The sequence below is a fragment of the Molothrus aeneus genome, chromosome 3 (assembly GCF_037042795.1).
Source record: "Molothrus aeneus isolate 106 chromosome 3, BPBGC_Maene_1.0, whole genome shotgun sequence".
Taxonomy (NCBI): domain Eukaryota; kingdom Metazoa; phylum Chordata; class Aves; order Passeriformes; family Icteridae; genus Molothrus; species Molothrus aeneus.
In genome coordinates, this window is record NC_089648.1 from 95948262 (window position 1) to 95973251 (window position 24990).

Genomic DNA, 24990 nt, shown 5'->3' on the forward strand with positions numbered 1-24990 from the left:
CATTAAATTAAGTCAGTACAAATTAATGCGCATAACATGAGAAAACATCATGCATATGACATTTTATTTGTGTATGTCTGTTGCTCTAAAACATAGTTATTTTTCAGGTTGGTCATAATTTTAAATTCTTATGCAAGACAGAACTATTAAGATGTCATATTTTTTTTAAGAATATAATAGTTTGAGTTCACTTAGGTACAACTATATTTCTACTGTATAAAGGGGATATTTATACATGGCAAACAATCTGGCAGAAATCAAAATAAAAATAATATTTTGGGTTTTTGATAACTCAGATAACTTGTTCGAATGTAATGTACACAAAAACAGTTTAAAATATGCCTTTAAAATCTCTACAGGGATCTTTCCCCAATGTCTTCACACATTCAAGAACAAAACTGTGAGTAAGGTTCATAATAAAGTTCAGAGTCAGAAAGAACTTAGATTCTCTAGAGTCTATTCTCTGTGCTGCTACTGCATTAACAATGGTATGCTCATTTAGCATTAAACAGACGATTGTACTTGACGTTATGTATGAAAAGCTCTAATCCTGAAAGCTTGGGTAATCTAAAACCCATCCCTGACAAGATTTCACTGCTGGAAGCCTAATTTCAAAATGTCAGCCAAGGCTGAGGAACCATATATTGCATGGTCATTAAATGTAATAAATCCATTACAAAATTTTCAAAATCTGCTATAATCTTGCCTGCAACCTTGGAATGGGTATGAGACTGTACAAAAATGAAAAAATGTTGCCTTTAATGCTATGTAATATATGAAAATAAGGCTAAACAAGGCTAACAGCTTTCATTTGCTTAATTGTATAGGCTGTAGCCAAGATTTATCTTTCTGCAAATTAAATGATGCTTCTTAACTATTTATGTGATTGGAAATCTATAAAAGCTCTGGCTTGAAACAAAACTGTGAAAGTTCAAATTTTAAAAGTATATTTCTTTATCTCAGTGTATATCATCACAAGAGAAAGACAGTAATGGTAAAAATTTAGAAATAATCTGAATGTCAACAGCTTTATCACCTTGATTTCTTTTTCATTTAAATGAAACTTGACACTGAGATTAAGAATCCAAACAAATCCATCATGTATGTTAAATGTACCATTTTAACGGTCATATTTTTTCACAAAGTGTGTACAGAAACCAGTGTTAGAAAATAACACTGATGAGCACACGGAGCAGCTGGTGTGAAAAATTAGATTTGTACGTTTAGTTCCTCCACGTGCCAGGGAGCAGTGCTGTGCACCAATCCCAAGGCACCCCTGGATGCAGCACTCCATCACTGGGGCCAGTGGTTGTGTACAAATCCTTGACCAAGGACCAGCCTAGCTGCTGCTGAAGGAGAGCAGCTGATGTGTATTTAGGTAAGACTGAAAACTCTCTAAATATGATTAAATCCTATTACAGTCAGCCAACAGCACATTCCTGTTACGGAAAGATAATTAATATCAACACTTCCATGTATAAATGCTTGGCGTGTTATAATCCTCGTTTAAGAAGGTGTTACTGACAGGCAGTTTGGTTTCACACAAGATCAGAAGAGAAAAACAGTTTAAAAAATTTAAATTATCTCAAGTTAGCATTTGAATTCCACAGATGCTGCTTTGTATAAATTAGCCCTAAGTTTTACCTTCCACTGGTTTCAGAAAAGCAGGAGACTCCTAACTATATTTTAACATGACTACCTGTAGTAGAAAACTTGACAGTGGGAAACTTTGAATTTATCCCTTTAGCAAGAGCATAGCTTCAAGGGAGGAAAAAAAAGCAGTGCTTTTTTTTTTGTTGGGAGGTTTGCTCTGTCACTGTAGAATTGGTGTGCTCTCAGAACACAGAAGAGGATGAGCCCTTCAGAGCTGGTGCTTGGGGGAATATCTGGTTTCTGTATCATACATGGGTTTGGAGGCAAGCAAAATACTGAGCAGTTCAACTCCATAGAGGGGAACATTTTGAAGCAAGTCTGACATCGTTCCCTGGAAGTCATAAGATATTAAAAAATATATTCTTTAAAAAAATAATTAAAAGTGTCTGGACTTAATCCTTCCAGAAGGGATAAAGTCATGAAGTTATTAGAGTTGGCACAGAATTCTCACTAACTTCATTTAGTCTAGACTACTGAAGTTTGAATGATATTTCACACATATCATTGGGGATGTGCCCCGTGGAATGTGCCTAATACTTAAAATACAAACAATTTTAAAGCCCCTTGTCGTTGCATCTGTGGTATCTTTTGCTACTATAAGTTAAGCTGCCACAATGTAAGTGGATTTCATGACTAGTGTGCTTGAATATTAGTATTTACAAGAAATGAGTAAGTTATGAACACTCTCTTATTAAGAAAACCCAAGTTAAATGATAAACACCATACTAAACTCTCTAGTTAGATTATTAAATAAATAAATTCTTTCTATCCTAAAGACAGATAAGGTAATGAAAACCAGGCTAAAGTCCTCCATGTTACAAGAACTGGTGCGTATACATGGTAAGAGCAGTAATAGAAAAGCTGCAAACTCAAATCAGTTCAATAGTAGAATGCAAATCTATACTAATTTTTCTCCTGCTGAGATGGAGGAATCTAGAAGCATAAAGAAAGTGGCACAGTCACTTAAGAGAGCCCAACTTGTCATTTCTTTTTGTGAAAGGATTGGAACACCCACTGTCCCCTGGGAGCCTTTAGGCAAATCAGCCCCACTAGTTGCTAAAAAATGTGAATATGGCAGCCTTGCCAGTATTGTGATTGCTCAAAGAAAAAATTAATATAAAGAGTAATAAATTCATCTGGATATAATATCATGACTACTTAACGTAAGACATGACTCGATTCTCAAATCACTGAAAAGAAACTGCATCACTGTGCAAAATAAGATCAATTCAATTTGCTTGCCCACAGATCTGTAACATGTTCACAGTTTCTTATAGCCATAAAAATTGCTGATACTTCTAACAAAAACTAAAATTTCATAAATGTGAGACAAATGATACAGGAAAACATATGATGTATAGAACCAGGTGTCAAATATGTAGAAAGATATCAAGTGTGCTGTTCGAGTAAAAAGTTCACCTGCCGCTGTCACCCTCTTTAAAAGTCTAAACATTATTTTTAACTTTAAAATATTTCTGAACTGAAAAAGGCTTATTATTAATTGAATTCTTCTATTTGGTTGATACCAATCTCATATGAGACTGAAGAGATATATAAATAATATTAAGAATTCATATGCATTACAATATTGCAATATTAAACAAATTTTTTTGCTTTGATTACAAAGAAAATTGCCATTTTAATTATTTTCAAACATATCTTCAAATAAAGGAAAAAAATAAAATAAAGCATATTACCTTTTGATTGAATAGTAGATTCCCCATATTGCTGTTTTCAGACATTTTTGTGAATTGGTTATATGTATCTGGCACATTATCTTTGTTTACATAACTCGCTCATATTGGAAATGCATCAATGTTGCATTTTGATTTCAGGGTTCTGTGCCTGTTTGATCTAGTCACTAATGAATTGTATTCTACTCTCATACACACTTGTACATCCCATTGTAACTAAACAAAGTTGTGCATTTAAAAAATATTATATGACAGATTCCTATTTGGAAAACCCTACACATATCAGCATACACCAGTACACATGTACACTTATACATTCACAAAGAAAATTCCATAGGATTTAATGGAGTTTTTGTTTTTTAGAATTTATTCCAAACTGCTCTGGAATTCTGTATTTTCAAGAGATTCACTGAATAATCCCTAAGAATCTAAAACAATGATACAATATTTTAATTTTTTTTTTTTGAAGAATAATGGAAATACGAAATATTTACCCTTTTGAAAGAAATGTGCAAAATTTTCAGAAGGGTTTTAAATATGTGGACTGTGAATTACTGGAATTTTCATAACGGTGTTAAGCATGTGGGCTGTGAATTACTCAGGAACAATGACTTAAAAACTAATTGGTTCACATAGCTGTGTGATAATGGTTACTTTAGCTTTTTTAACCTTGCCACAAGCATTACAACAAATGACCTATCTTAAATCGAATTTTTGCACAGGTTCCAGAGCTTTGGTAGGGCAGGTATTCACTGAAGAATTATGGTCTGATTCAGTTGTTGATGCTATTGACTATCACATTCTGTTGATTCAATGTCCTGCTTACTATAACTTTGTACAAATGGTTAGATCTTCCAATTTCAAATCCACTACAACTCAGGATACAGAAAACTGTCCCATTAGAAAAGATGGCTTAAAAAGAATTAAAAAACAAAAAGGATTGCTATATGCATTGCAAAGAAGACCATCCCACAGGAAAGCAAGTTAATACAATGAAAATACAAATTTTGCTTTTGTGTTGGATCTGCCACTGTTAGGTTTTTATGACCTCATTTGTAAAAGTTTGCAAAAGTATAGCAAATGTATGATATCCTGTTATTTTGGCAGCCATAGTCAATGCAAAATGGTGTTCCTTGAATGGGTCCTATCTGGAATACCTTAATCCTGTCCCAGCAATATTTGTGAAAATCCTGGGCCTTTTGCCACTCTTGTTCCAACGCATTGCTAAATAAATAGCCATTATTTCCAAAGCACTGCAGGCTTTTTAAGTTAAATTTCAAAGCTCTGCAGGATTTCATGCTACACAGCCCCCATTATAATCTGGGGGTATTGTGCAACTTAGAAAGCACTGTATGGAAAATCTGCCCCTAAATGAGACCTGGGAGGGAGTAAATCCCATATTTGGAATTACAGAAACTAAGGAAACAGCACCTATTCTATTACTCCTTGACAAGCAGCTAGAAGAAATGAAGAAGGATATATTTGCTAGTGTATTCAAGCTACTTTGTGCTGAACTCTTCAAAAAAATCAATTGTAAACTAACTGCTTAACTAGTCAGCAGAGACTTTATGGCCTGTTTACATTTTGAAAGGAATGCAAAGGAGTAATACTTCAGGAATAATACTTCAGGACTGATTTTCACCATTTTTCACTTTACCTAGTGATTCACACAGATGTGTGCTGATTGTGATGGTTTTCAAGTAGTTCTGCTGTTACACTTTTCACATTTTGCAAGGCTTTACTGGCTGCAGGTATAAGTTAACATCCAATCCTGTTCAATATTCTTCAACCAGCCCATAGTTTAACATTGATTTTAAAAGGTAGGCAGACAAACATGGAAATGACATCATGTTCTGAGCATCAATCTAATGTTCTCAATCTCTGATAACACAGAGATAAAAACAGGCCTAAGATCAGCCTAGAAAGTGGGTGTTTAATAAACAATCTCTTTCTTTATTTACTGAGTTTTGTCTCTTTAAAAAGTTTTATTCTGTTAACAGGTTAAAAAAACCCCACAATTTTGTAAAAGTAGATTTGATTTTTAGAAGGTAGTATTGGCCACAAATTAAGTGAAGAATATCTGGCCTACTTTATAATATAACAGAGTACTTGAAGATACAAGTACAGCAAGGGAGACAGTGATGGTCAGCTTCCTAAAGAAATAAATGCTATATAGTGTGATTTCCCATAATAGCATAAAGCCACACAGGAACAGGACAGTCACATGCCAGAATGGATGTTTTCCTGAAGGGACTTCAGAACATGCTCTTACATCATTAGGTTATGTTGTACCTGTGCATGAGGCAGTTTCTCAGTCCTACTCTGTGCCATGGGGCTGCAGGAGTGTCAGTGATGCATTAATTGCTGTCTGGCTTAGGACATATCCCCTAGCCAGGGCTAGTTAATTTTGAGTGGAAGCCTCCTTAATTCATTCCACAATTTGCAAAATCTACTATATATGACACTATTGCACAATGATACAATTCTATATTAAGCATAAATAGTGCTATAATCTCTGCCCCCACAGCCTTTTAAACTATATCTCAATAACAGAAAGAAGAACAAAACATTTCTTGTGAGAAGCACTGCAACGGAGAACTAACTCTTTGTACACAATCTATGTCCCACTGGCACATCATAAGAGTCTTACTGAGCTATCACATCTCATAACCACCCTTTATTTCTCATTTTTCTATCTATGAGGCAGAGCTACTGCATTCAGTTTTTATAACCAAGCTTGAAATGTTCAACTTATCCTCACTGAGAAAGGGAATTTGATAATTTGAAGGCAACAACAGAAGAGGATAGCCATTACTCTAAAGAGATTATCTGTTGAGAAGATTGACAGTTGAGTGAAAAATTGGACAAGAAATGCAGAGGAACAAAGTGAACAGGAAGATCTCTGCCTCTTAACTAAGAAAAATAAAGAGAGGCAGAAAAAGGGGGTGGAAATAGAACAGAGAAGGAACTTTCCTTCTTCTAATATGTAAATCCTTAAGGAAATTGCTTCTGTCATTGTCCAGTTTGGAGTCTCCAACAGTCCAGGAATGTGATGAGCTCCTCTATAAGAAATGATCTGGAAACAAAACAAGTCCAGTTGGCCAGCGCCATTAAGACTTGAATACTGTAGTTGGATGCTACTTCTCTTATGAGTTTCAGTTCCTTGCTACCATCAGAAAAATTTTCTCCAGTGAAATACAAATACTGAAGAAAACCTATATGATCAGAAGGTAAAGCTGGTACCCTTTAAGCTGTCTTTCTATTTGGAAATGGAGAAGCCCTGTGTAGAACTCCATGAATTCCAAATATTGGCTTTGATCATAATGTCGGATGACAAAAAACTGGCATGAAACAACAGAATGGATGAGAAAAGCCAGACCAAAAGCATTCACAAATCATAAAAGCAAGGCAAGCAATTAATGAAGAAAGAAGATAAAAGAACTGAAGGGAAGAAAAGAAGAAACCACAGCTGACGAAATCAGAGAATATGCAATGATATTTTTTCTTTCTTAGTCTTTAATTTGAAAACAGATTATTTTTTCCACATGCAGGTCTGAAAGAGAAATCTCCAGTCACTATGAACACTCCTTGCAAGAAGTTGATAAGAATGGAAAATGCAACCTTTAAAATTAGGACCATGCTCCAGAGCAGGGGCAATGTAAAGTGGTGCTTGGCTCCCAGCAAGACAGTCTGGCTGAAAAATTCTCTCTCCTCTCTGACAGCCAGTGAAAGACATTATACACATACTCCTGCCCAATAATTATAAAATCATAGAATTGGTACAGTTGGATCTCTGAGATGATCAAGTCCAATTGTCAATGTAGCACCAGTTACCTACATTTTTCATACTAGGAAACTAACTAGGAAATAAAATAATTTTACTGTGACCCTTCTCTCCAGAGGCTGAAGTACCACAGTTCTGTTTTCACAAGAAGGATTTTTCCTTGGTGCTCAAGAGGAGAGGAATGGGTGGCTGTCTTGTCTACTAAGCATGTTGGTCAGCTCTTCTCTGCTCAAACTCTCTGTGGCCTGGAAGGCGCTGCATACAACTAAAGACACAGCAACTGTACTGCTAGTAATACATTATCTTAGTTTCTAGTATTTTTCTTCCTAATTAGAGGTCATTAGCGTATATAAACATTCTTTTTCTGAAATGCTTTGAGCTCTGTTCCAATTTAGATTCTGTTATTTTGACAGGTAAATAACGATAAAAATATTAAGCAAAATGCAACATGTCCCATAAAGCTCAAAGAAACATAGATATTTACCATACAGCTTCAGATGGAAAGTAAATGCTTCTGTGTTGTTTTGAGTGTGTGTGACTTCAAATTGTTCCTAAGTAGCAAAATTATCATTGAATGAGCCCAGGCATTTTATTATATACAAATTATATCTTATTAAAGAATTCATTAGTAGCCTTTTAAAGGAAATATAATCTATTCATTTATTTTAAGTCATTAACCGCATGGCTAACCACATGATTAACCTCTGGCTTTATGTCTCACTGAGTCTTGTATTAAAAATTTCATGTATATGGGATGCAAACAGTTCTCATCTAAAACAATATGTACTAACAGACTCTCAGCAGAAAAAAAATAGTGCCTTAGCGGGAAGAGATGAATTTTTATCTGGCACAGAGCTATCCATGTGGAATGCACTAAAATCAGAGAATATCTAAGAGCAAGGAGTATCTTAGGGAAAGTAAGAAATGCACTCAACTCATTGTGACCACACATGTGGCCTTCTAACTTGTCATTCCTAACTTTCAATTTGTAAATCCCTAAAGAGGTGTTTTCTGTCAGATTCCAACTGGAGCAACAGACAAACCCTCCAACAGTCCATGAACATGGTGGGCTCCTCTGTAAGAAATGCCCAGCTGGCCAGAGCCGTTAGATTTGAGTACTGTAGTTGGATGCTGCCTCTCTTTCTTATGAGTTCCTGTGCTTTACTGTCATCACAAAATTGTTCAATAGTGAAATTGAAATGCTGAAAAATCCTACATGATCAGAAGGTAAAGATGGTATCCTGTAAGCTGTCTTTATTTGAAAGTGGAAAAGGCCTGTGTAGAAGCCCCTGAATTACAAAATGTTGGTTTTTATCACAATACCATTATTTGCACGCATAAGTTTATAGAGTGGAAGTTGTGACCTTTCTTCTCTGCTATGTGTTTCATTGGTATATCAGCTTTTGAGGCCTAAGTATTTAACCACTCTAATCTGCTCTACATGTGGAGTTCTCAGTGGGTGACACTTCCAGACCAGTCGGAAGCCTCTGCTAATGCAAAAAAAAAAAAAAATTCTTTGGTTCCACTCATGTGTGACTGTAATCAATAAGAGCAAAGTTTGTCCCCTTCACAGCACTACTGCTTCTGGTACAGCTTTTGCCTGTAGGTGACTCTACCCTCACTGCTGGGTGAAAACAGAGCATATTTTTTGCTCCATTTTATCTGTCAGAGTTTCACATCCAGCCTTCATAACATCCACTACTTCTATGTACCAATCAACATTTCTGCAGTCAAAATCCTCATTAATGGAGAGAAAACAGTCTTAGTATAGCTGAACAGGTCTTCACTCTGTTTCTGAAGGAGAGGTGGCAGATCTCAATGTGCTGACATTGAGAAAAGAGTGCAAGGCTGATACATTTACTCAAGCTTTTTGTGATGGGAGGGGCAAATATTAAATAAGTTGAGATTCTGACCAGAGGGAAAAATAAAAGAAAAATATTTATATCCATTAATAAATCAAATGGCAAATTTGTTGATGTTGGAAAAACTCTCAGAGCCTTAATGATAGGTTTATTTTTACCAACAACAACAATAATTAATAATTAATGCTTTATGTCTCTCAGATCCATCTTGGCAACTAAAATTAGCAAGTATAAAATGTAACATTTTAGATCATATTCTTAGCAGCGATGTCTCCTACAAAATCTTGCAGACTATATCCATGTCCATCACACTCTGGATGACATGATATAACCAAATTACCTCTGGAATGTTTATTTATATTCCCTCTGCTCCTCTGCAGGGAATTCCCTTACTGATGCTCTGCGACCTGCACAGACCAGATAACTCTGCCTGCAGAGCCAACAACTAAAATCACTGCCATCCTCTGAACATGAAGCAACATCTCTAAACCAACTGGTACATACAGGTTTAGAGCACTCTGGCTAATGTTTTATTATAGATCAATTCTCATATTTTAAAAGCTACAGGAAACAGAAGCCTCTTGCAGATCATGGGGAGAGAACCAGACTGCCACAGGGGACAATCATACATACGAGCCTAACAAGAAGTTAGGAGAAGAAGGAAGCTAGGGACTGCACTGGAGGGCTACATGTTTGTGCAATTGTTACCATCCATTCCTTATTCTCTAGTTTTCAACATCATTTAGACAAATTCCTTCCAGAAGTTTAATCTTTTGTAGTGCACTAGCAGATTTCTGCCCATCAGTTTCTAAGGGAGACAACTGAATCCAAGTGCCCTAAACCAGTTCTTCTAGATGACACATGATGACAGGTTTAAATATAGAGAATAGAAGGACCATGAGCTGAGATTAGAAAAGCCCATCTGAGTTATTATTTAACACTAGGAGAGTGTCACTGACAGATACCAAGGTCCAGTTGCACTGAGTGTAGCATATACATACTTTGAATGGCAAATCTGTAGTGCTCCTTTGCCAAAAAAAAATACGGATTTGTTTCTTTGGCTCTGCTTTGCTCATCATACCTACCCACTGAAATATTGAAATTTCAATGAACTGAGATCTCCAGAGTCTCCAGCACATAATGAAGTCATCATGGCATAACGTGTGTCATATGAGCTGTATCAATAACTTGTGTGCATGCTCCTACTGCAAGGCAACACAATTTGGCTTAGTTCTGATTCATTCCAGGCTTTGCATTTGTTACTGGAAAAATGTGTGCACTGAGATTAATGCCAGAACTTGAAGTTTTGAACACTTCCTATTTGCAATCAGCAGGAAATTTCCTACAGTTAAAAAGATACATTTGATTGTTTAATGCCTAATGTTTAACAAGGACAGATACATTCTTTAGGTATTCATGGACTATGATTGAGTCTTCTCATTAATGTTTAAAAAACTCTCTAGAATATGTTTTTACTAGTGTTAGGTATTATTGCTGAATCCTCTTTCTCAAAGGAAGAATCCTTTAGAAGTGAATGAAAGCAAACACTTGATCAGGTTTAAGTCTTACATATTTGTTTCTGCAGTGATTTTTATCAGCTGCAGTTTCTGAATAACTACAAGAGACAAATTGAGTCTAACAACTGTTCTTGTTCATCACTAATGCTGTCTTGATACTGAGGTCTAACAATTATTCCTAGCAGAACCATTTTTCTTCCACTGTAGTACAACTGCTATGCCTTGTCGGATCATTCAGTTCAGTAAAATGCTATTACTATTCTGTATTTACTTCAAAAGATAAACAGTGTCAAAATTAAGGTTTTATAGCAATAATTAAATTGCTAATACTCAAGCATGAATTCTGATTGATTTGACATAAGAGGATATACAGTAAAAGTCAGAGACTTAAAAGCCCTCTTAAATATAAGAAGTGTAATATCTAAATATTGCAAATAACAACAGCTTTAAAATTAATCCCATCTTTTTAAACCCCAAGTTTCAATAGCTGTACATTCTGACACATGAGGTTTTATTGTCCTGTATGGCTCAGTTAAGCTTGTTAAGGAAGCCATTCTCTTTCTAATCTTTCACCTAACTTTAAGTGGTATTTAAAGAATAATGCATCCATTTAGATTTCTAGCTTAAAGAAATTATTTAGCAAATATGTGATAGGTTGCAAATGCAATTTTTCATGAAATGGAAAGCACAGAGCACAAATTATATGCCACGCCACTAATTAGAGACAGATATGTAATCACTTACTAATGGAACAACATTTTGTGCCAAACTTATTCATACTTCCTTCCAACTGCTGGACTCCTTGTGCCAGATATATTTCCATTTTCTTCAGGAGAGAAAGATACTAACATGTTTTCCATCCTGTTTTTAAACCCAGAAGTCTAGTGCATATTGAACTTTCTTGACATTACAGGAATTCTATCAGTTTTAACAGCTTGAGGCCTTTTTATTACAAACATGTACACTTCCCTGCAGGGTTCTGGAAATCTTACAATTACATTCATTAAAAATGTCCATGATTACAGCCAAATGCATGTTTTGTACATTTACCTTTACAGTTTCCTTTCAACAATTATTCTGAGCATAACTTTCTATTAAATTCCCCAAAATACCTACTTATTAATCCAAAATGTCAATTTGATATGAATTTTGACAAAACCATTAGAAGAGAAAAAATACCAGAGCACATTTACTGTCAAATTTGTCAGTACCAGGCTTAATGTCTATGGTATGACTCACTGAGATTCAACAAAATAAGCATGTATGTCCATGAAAACAAGTATAAAAAGGTCATATTTCAGCAGCAGTCCAAAATTAGAAGCATTACATGCCTTTTACATTGGTAGCAACAGGATCTCTAGGCACATAATTTTGGGTCCCTGGTCATACCTAAGAGTCTCCCTTTATTTGACAAGCTGAACATCCCTCTCATGACAAAAAACCTACTGTACTTCAGAGAGTCTACCAGCACTCGTTTTTCTCATGTCATAAATATGCTCAGATCACACTTGCTGCATGCTGACTTCATTGACTTGGGCACACAGTGACCACCAACTCTTTCTCAGAAAGAAAAAGCAGGAAAGGTGAGAATTCAAATGACCATCCTTGTCTTTCCATCTTTCCATCTTATTGTTAACCTCAGTCTAGGACAGAGATTTGCATACTCTTGTCCCACTCCCCATGAAATTTCACTTAACATCACCTTAAAGAAAAGATAGAAAGTGGAAATGAGAATGAAACTCTAATCAGACCAGTCAGAGAATCAGATCAATCCAATAGTCATTTTCTGTTAAAATGCTTTCATTGCTGTGATTGCAAGATATAGGGCCCAAAAACTGTGACCTAGGAAAATAAAAGCCAAACTGTACAAATGAACTTCATAGTGCATGTCAAGGTTAAAGCATACCATATGTTCCTAAAAAATGCAGATGCAACAGGGAGTTGTAGTGATGTGTAAATAAAAATCAGTAGAATAGGTGGACAATCTTTTGCAAATTTACATTATTATTTGTTAAATAATAGTCCTTTACAAGTGACTTTGTTTTTTGTCGTTTCATTCTGTTATACAGAAGGAGTGATGATGTAATATTTACTATTTTAGGGCAGAAGATTTATGTTGCATTTATCTCAGAGTTGTGATTTTTGATGTATTATTTTATCAGGTATCTATTAAAAAAAATAAATCTTACTGTGTTTCTGTATCTGTTTAGGTTTATGTGACAAAGACTTTCTATGCCTAGATTCTTAGAAAGGGTAATTCACATATGAAAATCCATTGGAAGTTCAACTTTTGTATTACAATGAAAATAACCAAGTAACTTGGTTTTGATGTTGCTATTGTTATCATACTTAATTAAATCCTTTAGTCTTGTGATGTTAATTGTCATGGTAACTACATTACTAAAATAATTTTTACTATTGCTTAGAATTGTCTATTGTTTCCTCTTTCTTAAAAGTAAGATCATGTAAGTGAAAGGCATGAACATTTAACTGTTTGTAGATTGTTCTATTTCCCATTGACTACCTCTCTATTTCTATTGTAATTCAAAAAAAAAGGCAAAAGAGAGGTGTGAAAAAGGTATGAAGCCCAAAAATAGCTGCTTGAGTCATCAACAGATTGAAATAATTCAGAAAGGTGTTTGTTAGAGAATGAGCTATTTTCCTTAGAGCTATGGGGGTGAATTCTAGAACAGAAACAACTACTCTAAAAAGGTTGTGAAGATCAAGGAGGAAAAACCACACAGTTCTGGGAAGAGTAGGACAGCAGAGAGTTACCTCAGGAAAGTCTGAGCTAGCAGCATCTCAGAGCAACCTGTCAGTGCCCATAGATAGGTCATTGACAAGATGAAGTCAGGTTCTTCACAGTGATGTGTAGTGGGATGACATGACAATGGGCAAAAGGAAACAAGAGGAGATGTATACCAGGTATATGGAAATACATTTTGACTGTGACGACAGTCAAGTTGTGGATCAAGCTTCCCAAGGAAGATGTGATGTTTCCATGCCTGGAGGTTTTCAAGACTTTACCATTACAAAAAGTCCTGAGCAACCTGTTCTGACCTAACAGCTGACCCTGCCTTGAGAAAGAAGTTGGATACATTTTCCAACCTTAACAATTTTGGGATTCTAAAGTAGTTCTAAGAGCTTTTTAAAAGGTTCTGGGGATAGGAGACAGAGAACACATGATCCCAAAATCTAACCAATTTCTTCTCTGTAACCTGCTTACAATCAAAATGTCTGTTTTGTTTAGATATAGCAAAGTGAATGATAAAGTGAATGTATTTTGAGAAACAGTCTGACAGGCACTTTTGAGAAGAATGTTACCTTCTCCTCCGAGGCAGGTAACAGTAACATGAATGACAATGTTTAGTGATCTTGGGTAAGAAAGATCTGCTCCCAGAGGTTCTCTTGAGAATCTAAAAGCAGGTAGTTAATTCAGCTGATGTTAACGGGTTTTGTCAGAATTTGGCATGGTAAAACAGCATTGCTTAAACAGACCTACTCCTGTAATAGTTATTCAGCTAAATTGGCTTTTCTCCTTTTTGTTGTTTCTGAGTTTTGAAACACACAGCAGACAGATGTGTGTGGTGCAGTGCACTCTGACTCCTGACCTATTTACTGGTGTGTTTCTGGGATGGATGACCCATACCAGAGACCCTCTGGGTCAGCTGTTCAAAAAGCTGTTGCACGCATAAAAAAAAAATTACAATCAGCAGAGTGTTAATTTGGAAGTCAGATACTGACAAAAATGGAAGGGTATATTTTCACAGGCTTCAGCTTCTTAAATGGAGGGTATTCCCTTGAAGTTCTACAGAAAGACTTGAAATATGGAGTGCTACTGCTTGACATACTGAATTCCCTACTTCCTCATTGATTTTCTGAAACAACCTTAATGCTGTGTTAGCATCATTTCTCTGTTCATTCCATCTGCTCTGAGGTCTCCCCCACTGTTTCCTAGGAGATATATTGCCACGATGCCTGCATCTGTAAGTCAGTGGCAGATATGGGGCAAGAGCCACGTGGTTAAAGGCATCATTAGTATCACCTGAACATTTGCAGGTTTCTCAGGGGATCCCACCACCCACCATCTCTCAAAACCTGAGGGAGCTCTAGTTTTGCAGTCAGCCACTTCAGAGCGCTATGGGAATGGGATGTTTGGCTTCTCAGCTTTTTCCACTTCTACTTGTTTCTTTCAACATAACACCTCTATTAAAAAAATACTAAAAGTGGGTTCTTTTTGTCCAGTCAGTCTATTTACTGAACAACTGAACATTCTAATCTTATTATCTACACATTTTCATGGGGTTTTGCTTGTTTACAATGTCAGGCTATTGACAGTTTATGTTATGGTGATCAGGACAGGCCTTTTTCATATCCTTTAAGTTATGGTCTAGGAGATGAACTTCAAAATACAATAGTAAGCATAATAAACTGGATATTGCAATTAAACATGAATGACTCAGAATATCAGGGTTACTAAATCTTGCATCTACATCTTCCCTTCTCTTTCCATAGTAGGCACACAGAAATCTGACTATGGCTAAAAATGCACTGAGTCATACAGCATTATTAAAGCATGTTTTAAAAGTATTTTAAAATATGACACTTTTTCACAAGTGACCCAAATATCAGCAATGAACCCTTAATTATAGCCAGTATCAGATTCTATAGATTTTCCTCATATGTATAAGGAATTCTATTGTTTTTTTTCAAAATGTATTTAGCTTTGTTTACTTCACAGGAAAAATAAATATACAGGAATTGTTTATATCAAAAAGCAAATGTGTTTTTGTTTAGGCAAAACTGTGAACAAACCAAGATATTCTCTGAATGAACACAAAAGGAAAGAGAATTTATGAAAAAAAAAATCCACATAATACTAATCAATAACTTATGGGGGTAGGGAATATATTCATTAAATGAGATCAGAAACCTAGTAAAATTTTATAGCTTAAATGTTAAAGGCCCACATATAGAAGAAATACAGCCATTTTTCTAGATGGCAAGAAGAACATTAGGAAACATAAGATAGCAAGAATTATGATATAGTGAAAGCTACAAATCACTGATAGATATTTCCTAAAAATACTTGTCAGTCTCTTCAAAGTAAATATTTTTACTTTGAAGCAAGTGTCATCTATAAAGTAATGCTTTTATAGATGTTAGGGACATCGCTCAGGTTTTGTGAAATAACAGATATTTTAGCAATTAGGTTATACATTAGAAGTTTTACCCTTCCTTAATTCAGGACACTTAATTTCAGAGTTAAAACTAAATTCAGTTGTTAAAGTGTAGCAATTGCATATTGTCAAGTTTAAATGTGATTATGTGACTAACATTTAACAGTGGAAAGAAAACAAGACAGAAAGAAATACTAAAGTAAATTAATATGCTTCTCATGCACAGTATAACACCAACTATATTTAAACAAGATGCATAATTAATTTCATAATATTTTTGTAATTTCAGCCTTCAGTGACCTGTATTTCAAAACAGGATCTGACAGAACAGAAATCTTCTACACAGTCTGAAACATTGAGAAAGCTTTGAATAGAGTTCTGGGTTTTCCAAGGTTTAGGGAAACAATGAAAAAATCAGAACATTTCTCAGTTGTGTCCTTCAACAAAATGCAGAACATGTTTTGCTAAGAAGGAACAAAGGGACAAAGCTTTTCTGTTGACAAAAGGTGTTTTGCTATCCCAATCCAAATCTTACAAGGGAAACCCTACTCCCCTCCGTGACTTCCCTCACGAACTACTCTAAAACGAGCTGAAATGATCCATGACCTAGACCTCTGTTCTACTGTTGGTATCCTCAGGTTACTTAAAATAGACAAAAAAATCACTTTTAAACAGGTAGTATGTGAAATGGAAAATCTTTTGGAGCTTGAAAAAATATATATCCCTTCTACTTGTCCTCAGTAAATATTTTGTCAATTTCTGACCATGGGAGGTGATCCATTTTACTGAAAAAAAGGACACAACTTAGTTGAACCAAAGAGAAAGCAATTTTCAAACTCACTCAGCTTTCATTAAAAGAAGCTTTTGCAAAAATATTGATGATATACTCAGCTTTCAAAAAGCAGAGATAAACCTAACATTATAGAATATCTATGATTTTTTAAAACCAGGAAGAAAATAACAAAAAAACCTGTGCTTGCTTATCTAGACCAAGAACCTCAGTTTTTTTCTATGTCGTAGATGTCAATGGGTGTAATTAAAACAAGCCGCAGAAATTCCTTGGAGACTGAATAGCACTGAAGTTAATAAAAGTAGTTTGTGAAGTGTTTAATGCAGATAAATGAAACCACAAACTGCAAACAAATCAACAATATGCTGTTTGCAATAATACATCTTTAGTATGCTAAATTTACATACTGTTCAACTTTAATCTGGAATTCAGCTTTGATGACATTTACGAGGACCTACTCAAAAAGCAAATATACACAAATATAGAACTACAGACAATTTAAATTCAGAGCAAAACTAAAGCACAGAGAAACGGGATATGCTTCAGCACTGTGAATATTAACATCATCATGTGAACATTAACTAGCTACCCCAATAAGGTAAGAATAGTGTAACCAGAAGAATAACAATGGAACACAGTAAACATACTCAAACTTGGCATATTATGTTTCTCAAATGTTCTCCAATACATTAAGAAAAAAAAAGAAGAGCTCCTCTTGCCATGAAATACTAATTCAGCATTTATTCATCAAACAATTTTTGCTGTCTTGGATATTATATTGTCTTAATAAAATATTCCCATGATTTCTCCCAAAATTTTCAAACACTAAAAACCTCATACTGTTTCACTTCCAGTAAATAATAAAATCTCAGAAACAAATCTAAGATATTTTTAGTCTTAAATCACAGGTCAGGACCCGATTCTCTTTCTAAAGTTTTCATGTACGGATTTAATTTTCCAGCTCAGCAAAATGAAAACATAATTTTTCCTACAGTAGCCAGTATTGCAATCTAGATGTATGGACTAAAAATCAAACATTTCTTGGGGTCATATATTATCTTGAAAATGAAAAAAAGCAGAACTTGAATTCAAATACACCTGATGCCTATACACATCCCTACTTACAAACACAGTGAAGTCATACCCAGATATGATTGCTTTTATCTGAATAAATCTTCACTAAACAGTGGTGTTAGCTGGCCATTTTTGTTGATGGTGCATTCACAGGCCAGCCTCTTAGAGTTGCAATATATTCATGTATCAGTCAACATTGTGATAAAAATAGTTTTGGTTTGTAATAAGGGACGTCTTGCTAGATATAACAGATGCATTTTGCCTTTGATCCTATTTGAGGTGCTTCCTGGCTAGAAATTCCAGGTTGGCAGATATATCAAAAGCAAGATGTGGGCAAAAAAAAAAGACAAGTGTTGCAAGAATTGTTATTTTACAGTAATTTTTCAGACTGCATATTAAAAGTATAATGTGTTTTTTCTGTCAATTATTTCCTTTGAAATCTGCATTTTTGGATCTGTTGGTCTCAGAAATATCTCGGTGTAATATCTCTCTGTAATATCTCTGTCTTTTGAAAAGTTCAGGAAGGAGAAGTGAGGGAGCTCAAAGAGATTAAGATTAATAGAAAGGAACTGGATTAAGAGCATGTTTTAGTTCAGAGCTCCCTGAGTCAAGTATCAGAGAAAGGCTGTCAGCATACCTAGGAAATGTGTTAGCCAACACAGTTGTTCTGATGCCCTCAAACTCTGATTCCACTGTGGCAATGTACACAGGAACTTGCATCTACTGAACCATATCTATTCTTGAAATGCATAATAAAATAGTATATATGACTATGTATGAAATTCCAGGTAGGATTAATTCTGTACTCTGTTACACTGAGGTTGTTAGTACATTGCTTTTCCCCCCTGAATAAAATCTGTGAGAGTTACATGGCTTTCTTCTGGAAATCCATATTTTGCTTATTTTTACCTCTACACACTTTCAAAACTTTAAAAGCATATTAATATCTTGACTTCAATAATTTTGTTACCATATGTGCTGGAAATGACTGTGCTTGGTTTGGATATGTTTTACAAAGTACAGCTATGTGACGTGCATTGAATTTATGAGAATTCTGGCAGCTAAACTGCTAAGTGCTTATTTGAGAAGAAGTAATGATTAATTACAGGTGTGTTGTAGAAACATCAGTTCCTGTAGCAGATAATGAACATTATTTCATTTGATATCAGAAAAATTAGGATGAGCAGTGCCTTACATAGTTTAACATGGTAGGAAAAAAAAAACTACTTTACAAGCACTTGCTTATTCCAAAACTTCACAGCATTCTATCACATATTGCCCAGTTAACCAACTACATCCTATTTTCTATTCCAAGCAATCCTGTAGTTATGGTTGATTTCAAGCAACCACTTATTGACACTTGTGAAAGCTGCCTAGCATCACCAGGCACTGGGTGATTCCTCAAAACACTGGCAATCCTGCTGTTCTACAGGAGAGGCACAAATGACAATGATGTTCAGAGAACAGATTATTAATAATCAGCAATACATCACTAAGTAAGGTATGTAGGGTTATTACTTTCTTATAGCTACATCAGTCAGAGATCTAACTGTTCTATGGCTTGTTATGATGTCTGTTTCTGCACATTTTCAAGAATCTCACTCCAACTTCTAAGCAATTTCTACTTGCCTTTCGAGTACCAGTGTGTTAATAAAAAGACAAAAACACTGTAGCACAATCCTATTACAACTATTATAATGAACCAGAATTTTTGCTTTTGATGTTGAGCCTTTGAACTTTTTTGCTTTGAAATTTAGTTATAAAACACACAAGTCTACCACAGAGAACACAGCTTATCTAGAGGGAACAATACCAAAAGGGATTTTTGGAAGGGAAATAAAGACTATGCAAGATGGTAAATATTTTCCCTTGTCTCTTAATATTTTACCAAAACCACCAAGTCCTATGAGTATAGGACTAAATTGATGCAATTATTTTAAGCTAAAAACAAATAAAACAATGATATTAATCTTTAAGGGAAAATTTAATAGAATCCATCTCATACCTTGTTATGTGTCTGAGTTTGTCCAACCAGGATAAGGATATTTGATGAGATAATTGACAGGCAGAAATTGATTAGAATTATGGACCTCTCAGATCTGATGTACCTGTTAAAAAAAAAGAAAAAAAAAAGAGAGGGGTACAAATTTTATAAAAGGAAAACAGCTACTAAGTCACACAAAGGTTTGATTTAGTTCTTGCATTAAATATTGCAGATACTCTGAGAGGTGTTTCCTTACATGTGCTCAGAAAGAGAGAGTTATAACAATGCAAACATGAAAACTACAATATTTTGATAGATATTGCACAATTTCCTCTTAGTATCTCGATGTATTTTAAAAATAATCTACCAATGATTCTTTTGAAAACCACTGGCAACATGTTTCTAACACCATACTGACAATAATGGGCTTACATGCATTCATGTCAGGAACTTCTTATGCTCTCTGCTTGTCCCTGGGAATATCCACAGCTGGCACAGACCATTCATAATTACTAACTTCAGCAAAAATATGGTGATTAATATAAACAGAAGATTTGATCCACGATGTATAAATAAGATGCAGGTTGGTGGATGATACTGTGGCAGTGAATTTTGAAACATGTTATTGGGACAATGATAACATTAATCTTGATGTTCTAATAGTACTGTAATATACTCATAAGACTGAATGCCAAAAAATATCCAAATGTGTACAGAAAGATTAAATTATAGCAGTGAACATCACAGTCACCCTTGCAAACTTATCATATTCATTTTACAAATATGTTTAGGATGAAAAAGTCAAAAAGTCTTATCACATATTTGATTTCAAGATGCAAGTGTTCTCATTTTTCTGTATACAGTCCTTCTATATGCTACAGGACAAAAAGAGAATGATTATAGTTACAACTGAAGTGCCTTTCTGACCTGTTTTTTAGAGCTGTTAACAGTAAATGCTGACTACTAAAAAAATGGAAGTTAAGGGTGGTCAGTTCCTCTGAAGACCACGCCAGATCTTTATATATGCTATGACCACTACTATATGCTTCTCACTGGAGTTCAGTTAATATTGCTGTCTCCTCCTGGGATGTACACCCATGGCTGAGGAAGTAATAAAAAAGGCTGTTGAACCCACAAGAAATGCTGAGCTTTGGTCATGAAATTAATTATAGTCCTTCTTGCTTGCATATCAAGAGATGTAGATTACATTTTTCCAGTTAGACAGAACAACCCAAATACCACAATCCACATTCTTCCTTAAAATATAGCAACCTACTGGTTTGATGTATTTCCAAGCAAATACAAGAAGTCCTGTGTGCCTTTGCTCACACAGAGAGCCCACTGCTACTTTCTAACTTGTTAACTATTGATTCACCTGGGCCAATTCCCAACACCGAGTGCCCATGGATTACAAAGGACCTTAGTGGTTGAGTAAATGCAGTGCAACAGGAGCTCACAGCACTGACTTAAGCCATAACACATAACATTTTATCTCCACTTAGAAATTCACAGAATCATAGAATTATAGAATTGCTTGGGTTGGAAGAGAACTTAAAATCCCCCAGTTACAACCCCCTGCTATGGGCAGGGACACATTCCACTGGACTACGTTGCTCAAACCCCCATCCAAACTGGCTTTCAACACTTCCAGGGATGGGGCATCCACAACTTCTATGGACAACCTGTCCCAGTGCCTCACTACCCTCACAGTAAAGAATTTCTTCCTTGTATCTAATTTAAATAAGGGATTAGACCAGTTACACTGAGCATGACAGTATTTCTATCCAATTGCTAAATATACTGGGGAGTGCAAAAATAACACTATAATTCTTTAGATGGGAATTATATCCTGAAGTACTCTCATTCTTAGTTTTGACAGACAAGAACTGATAATTTTTATAGTCTTTTATGATCTTATGTAACTGGATATTCTTAATAATTATATATATATTTCTAATCCTCAGTCTCTGTGGTACATAAGAGTGATAGAGAAATGGGTGCAAAATTATCAAGCTGCTTCTAAAAGCAAAATTCTATTGGTTGGTTTTAGATTACTCTAGAATTTATTGTTTCATCCCCTTATTTCTTATTACTTTCATAAGAATCTATTTTACTTTAATTATTGAAAAAAGCGAAACGAGAATCCATGTTCACTTTTTAAAAACATTTATTACTTTGCATGACTTTTTATCTTATTTTTCTGCACTAAGACATTATGCTACTTCTCATTACTTCTCAGATTAATTTAGTCCATAAGTATTTATTGCATTTTTAAGTCAATACAGTATTTTAATATTGCATACGAAGGATGGAAAGAAAATCTATCACTGGGATGTACCATCACACTATTTAAGACTATTTAGTTTTATGGTCTTTATTCAAACTTATAACTGATGTGAACAAACTCAAAATCAGCTGACTGAATCTCCCTAAATGCGCCACTGCAATATTATTTTATTTATAAGTTTTGTTTAAAAATGTAAATGGGAGAAAAGCAGCTAAAGATATAGGCCAGAAGCCTCACATGAAATACATCATATATAAGAATCCTGCATTTAGCACTATGAATTCCCCATCAAAAGAGAAATACCATTCCCACTGAAGTGGGGAAAGAGTGGGCTCTACCATCATTAGCAGGCCAAACCAGTAAAACTGATCAATCTCATGAAAAAATGCATCAAAGCATGCACTACACTTTCCTCACTTTCCAAACAATAAATGTGGGCTCTAATGCTCTTTTCAAACTGCAATTCAAATAAATATAACAGTGTATTTACATTTAGCTTTCTCAACCCATTACATACCTCCATAATGCTGCATAGACAACTGCTAGAGTGATCAAAGCCAAGCAGGAAAGACCACTGCCTACTATTAAGGTCACTGAGGGTGTACCAGATGATTCCATGATCTGTAAGTTACAACAGGCAACCATGAAGAAAAAACATCCTCAGCACTTAAACCAACAAGTCAAATGAAAAAAAAAAAGCAAAAAGAGCAAAATTAAAAGCAGACAAACTACCGCAGATTGTTTTGGTAATATTAGTTATGAGGGAGAAATCAACTTAATTCCAAAACTGATCCCTACATAACTCTGAGATCTGCTTAATACATTCCTCAGAGGCCTCTGAGCTTTAAAATGCCTTGTAATACCTGCATGATACTTTGAAAAATAAACTAGTAATATTACAGTGTAACAGGAGACTATGATGTTAGCACAAGTTTAAATGACTCTCCAGTTAACATCAATTAAAAGACATACTTCTCTTCAGAATAGCAATATTCATAATTGTGCATTAAACATACAGCTTGGTTTCACTCTAATATATTGAAGACCATCCAGTAATTTGTCCCATAATTTGATTCATGCTTGTTGCAGAATGACCAAACTTTCTGACTTTTAATAACTTTGACTTCAATCCACTGTTCTCACATGCTTAATTTCCTTGGGCCTAGAAGGAATGGCAGGATATCTATGGCAACAGTATCATAAGCCTTCATAAAAAAAAGCTTCAAATTCAGAATTTTTTCATTTTTACTCTGTGTGCTAATAAAAAATGAAAATAAATTGATGACCTTGAAAACAAACTAGCTTTCCCTGCTCTAAGGGAAGCTATTATCCTCAGGTATCAGGTCAGTTTTTTCCTCTCTCTATATATGTGCTCATATTCTGAAATAGACATGGGTTCTACTAATAAATATGGAAAAAAAATTAGATCTAAAAGTTCTAAAGGATATCATGCCTGGTTTACTTAAATGCTTTTTAAGCTTCAGGGATGTATTGTAAATTACATTTATCAAGGTATCTTTTGCCACCCAAATAGAATATAAGACAGATGTACTTTTAGGCCATATCTCAGGCAGAAAGTAGTATTTTATTTCAACCACTTTTTTCCCAAATGGATTTACTTTGCTATTAAAAAGAGTCTGTTTGTATGTTTCCAAAACCAGGAAAAGGAATTCATGCTTTAGCAAGATAACTTCACAAATACTTGCTTTTCAGCTATTTTTACATTCAATAATATTGGGAGTGTCTGCTCATACACTTAATGTCCCCTCTTTCTCGTGAAAGCTTGATTATTTTTCTTACATCATATCAACAGACTACATAGAAAATCTGTGCTGAAAATGCCCAATGCAGATCTGCAATCTGTTTAACTACAGTATCTAGGGTTTTCCTACCAAGAGCAATAATAGAGACCTGTACGTTCCCCTAATCGTTCAATACAAAAGTTTTCTACACATTTACACCACAATTACAAGGCTTTCTCTAAAAAATTTATAGAGTTCGAGAGCATGCAAATTTCACTAGGATTTAGTTGTATCACAGAATCTGGAATTCATTTATCTGAGACACCGAAGACACCAGGAGACTAACATTTGACTACCTGCAATATTAAACAATTCCTCAATGCAACGTCTGCAATATACCTGAGAGGAGAGCTGGACAAGCTCCCCCCTCCCCCCCGCAGTCCCCCCCGCATTCCCTTTTCCATTAAAACTGGATTTTTCCCCCCCTCTTTGTTACTTACTATTTCTCTAGGTTGCTGAGCCAAAATGGCGAAGGTAGAGAGACGATCACATAAGCATTTCGTATGGGATGCATCGGTAAGCACAGTTTTACATCCCTGGGTGGACCAGGTTCCCAAAGAGTCGTTCCTGCAAAGGAGAGAGAGAGGAGGGGGTGGGGGAAACGGGGGTAATTACGCCTGTCGGCCGGTTCCGCGAGGAGACAAAGCAGCGGGACGGCGAGGAGCGCGCCGCGGAGTTGGCGGCCGGCGGCGGGGACTTGTTGTGGGGCAGGGCGGGCGCGGGCGCGGAGCTGTCCGGGCGGCGGTGCTGAGCGCCCGGCCGCTGCTGCGCGGAGCCCCGCCAGCCGCGGCAGCAGCCGCCCCCTGCGCTGCCAGCCACCTCCGAGCCTCACCAGAGCACTGCGAAAAACTCATCGGGGGAAGAGGGGGAGGCTTTGTTTCTCTCTCTCTCTCTCCCTCTCTCTCTCTTTTTTTTTTTTTTTTTTTTTCTCCTTTTCCTACCGGCTCTGTTTCTGGCCTTTTGTGAGAAATGTGATGTTCTGTAGTTGCGGTGTCTTTTTTGGTCCCTTTCTTTCTCCACTCCCCGCCCCCCCCCCCCCCCCCCCCCCCCTCGTGTGTGTGGCTAGGTTAAAAGCATGTGGTTCTCAAACGTCTGCCTGGGTTATGCCAGTTGGACCGGGAGATGCCGGATCTTCTGTTCTGACTGCTATTTTTGCTGAGGATTTGGGATTTTTTTTTTTTTGGTTGTTGTTTTTAGCTAGCAGCCTTAGAAATTTCACCCTGGAAACGGCAGCATCAGATGCCTCCAACTCTTGCCTTAGCTCCAGCAGAGGGGTGGATTTCAGTACAGCAGCACACATCACCAAAGAGACACACGAGTTCGCCCTCCAGACATCACTCAGCCAACTCGCCTTTCCCCGGCT

The 24990-nt window shown here is 35.9% G+C and overlaps 1 protein-coding gene across 6 annotated transcripts in view; it reads right to left on the reverse strand.

The window, feature by feature from the left end:
- ADGRB3 (adhesion G protein-coupled receptor B3) overlaps positions 1–24990 on the reverse strand; it is a 446706-nt gene that overhangs the window by 72673 nt on the left and 349043 nt on the right. For all 6 annotated transcript variants that reach the window (XM_066547462.1, XM_066547459.1, XM_066547457.1 and 3 more), the window contains exons 17-19: positions 24068–24194; positions 22343–22446; positions 19560–19662 (exon numbers count right to left, since the gene is read on the reverse strand). In XM_066547462.1, coding sequence (XP_066403559.1) covers positions 19560–19662; positions 22343–22446; positions 24068–24194 — 334 coding nt within the window. The remainder of the gene's footprint in view (positions 1–19559; positions 19663–22342; positions 22447–24067; positions 24195–24990) is intronic.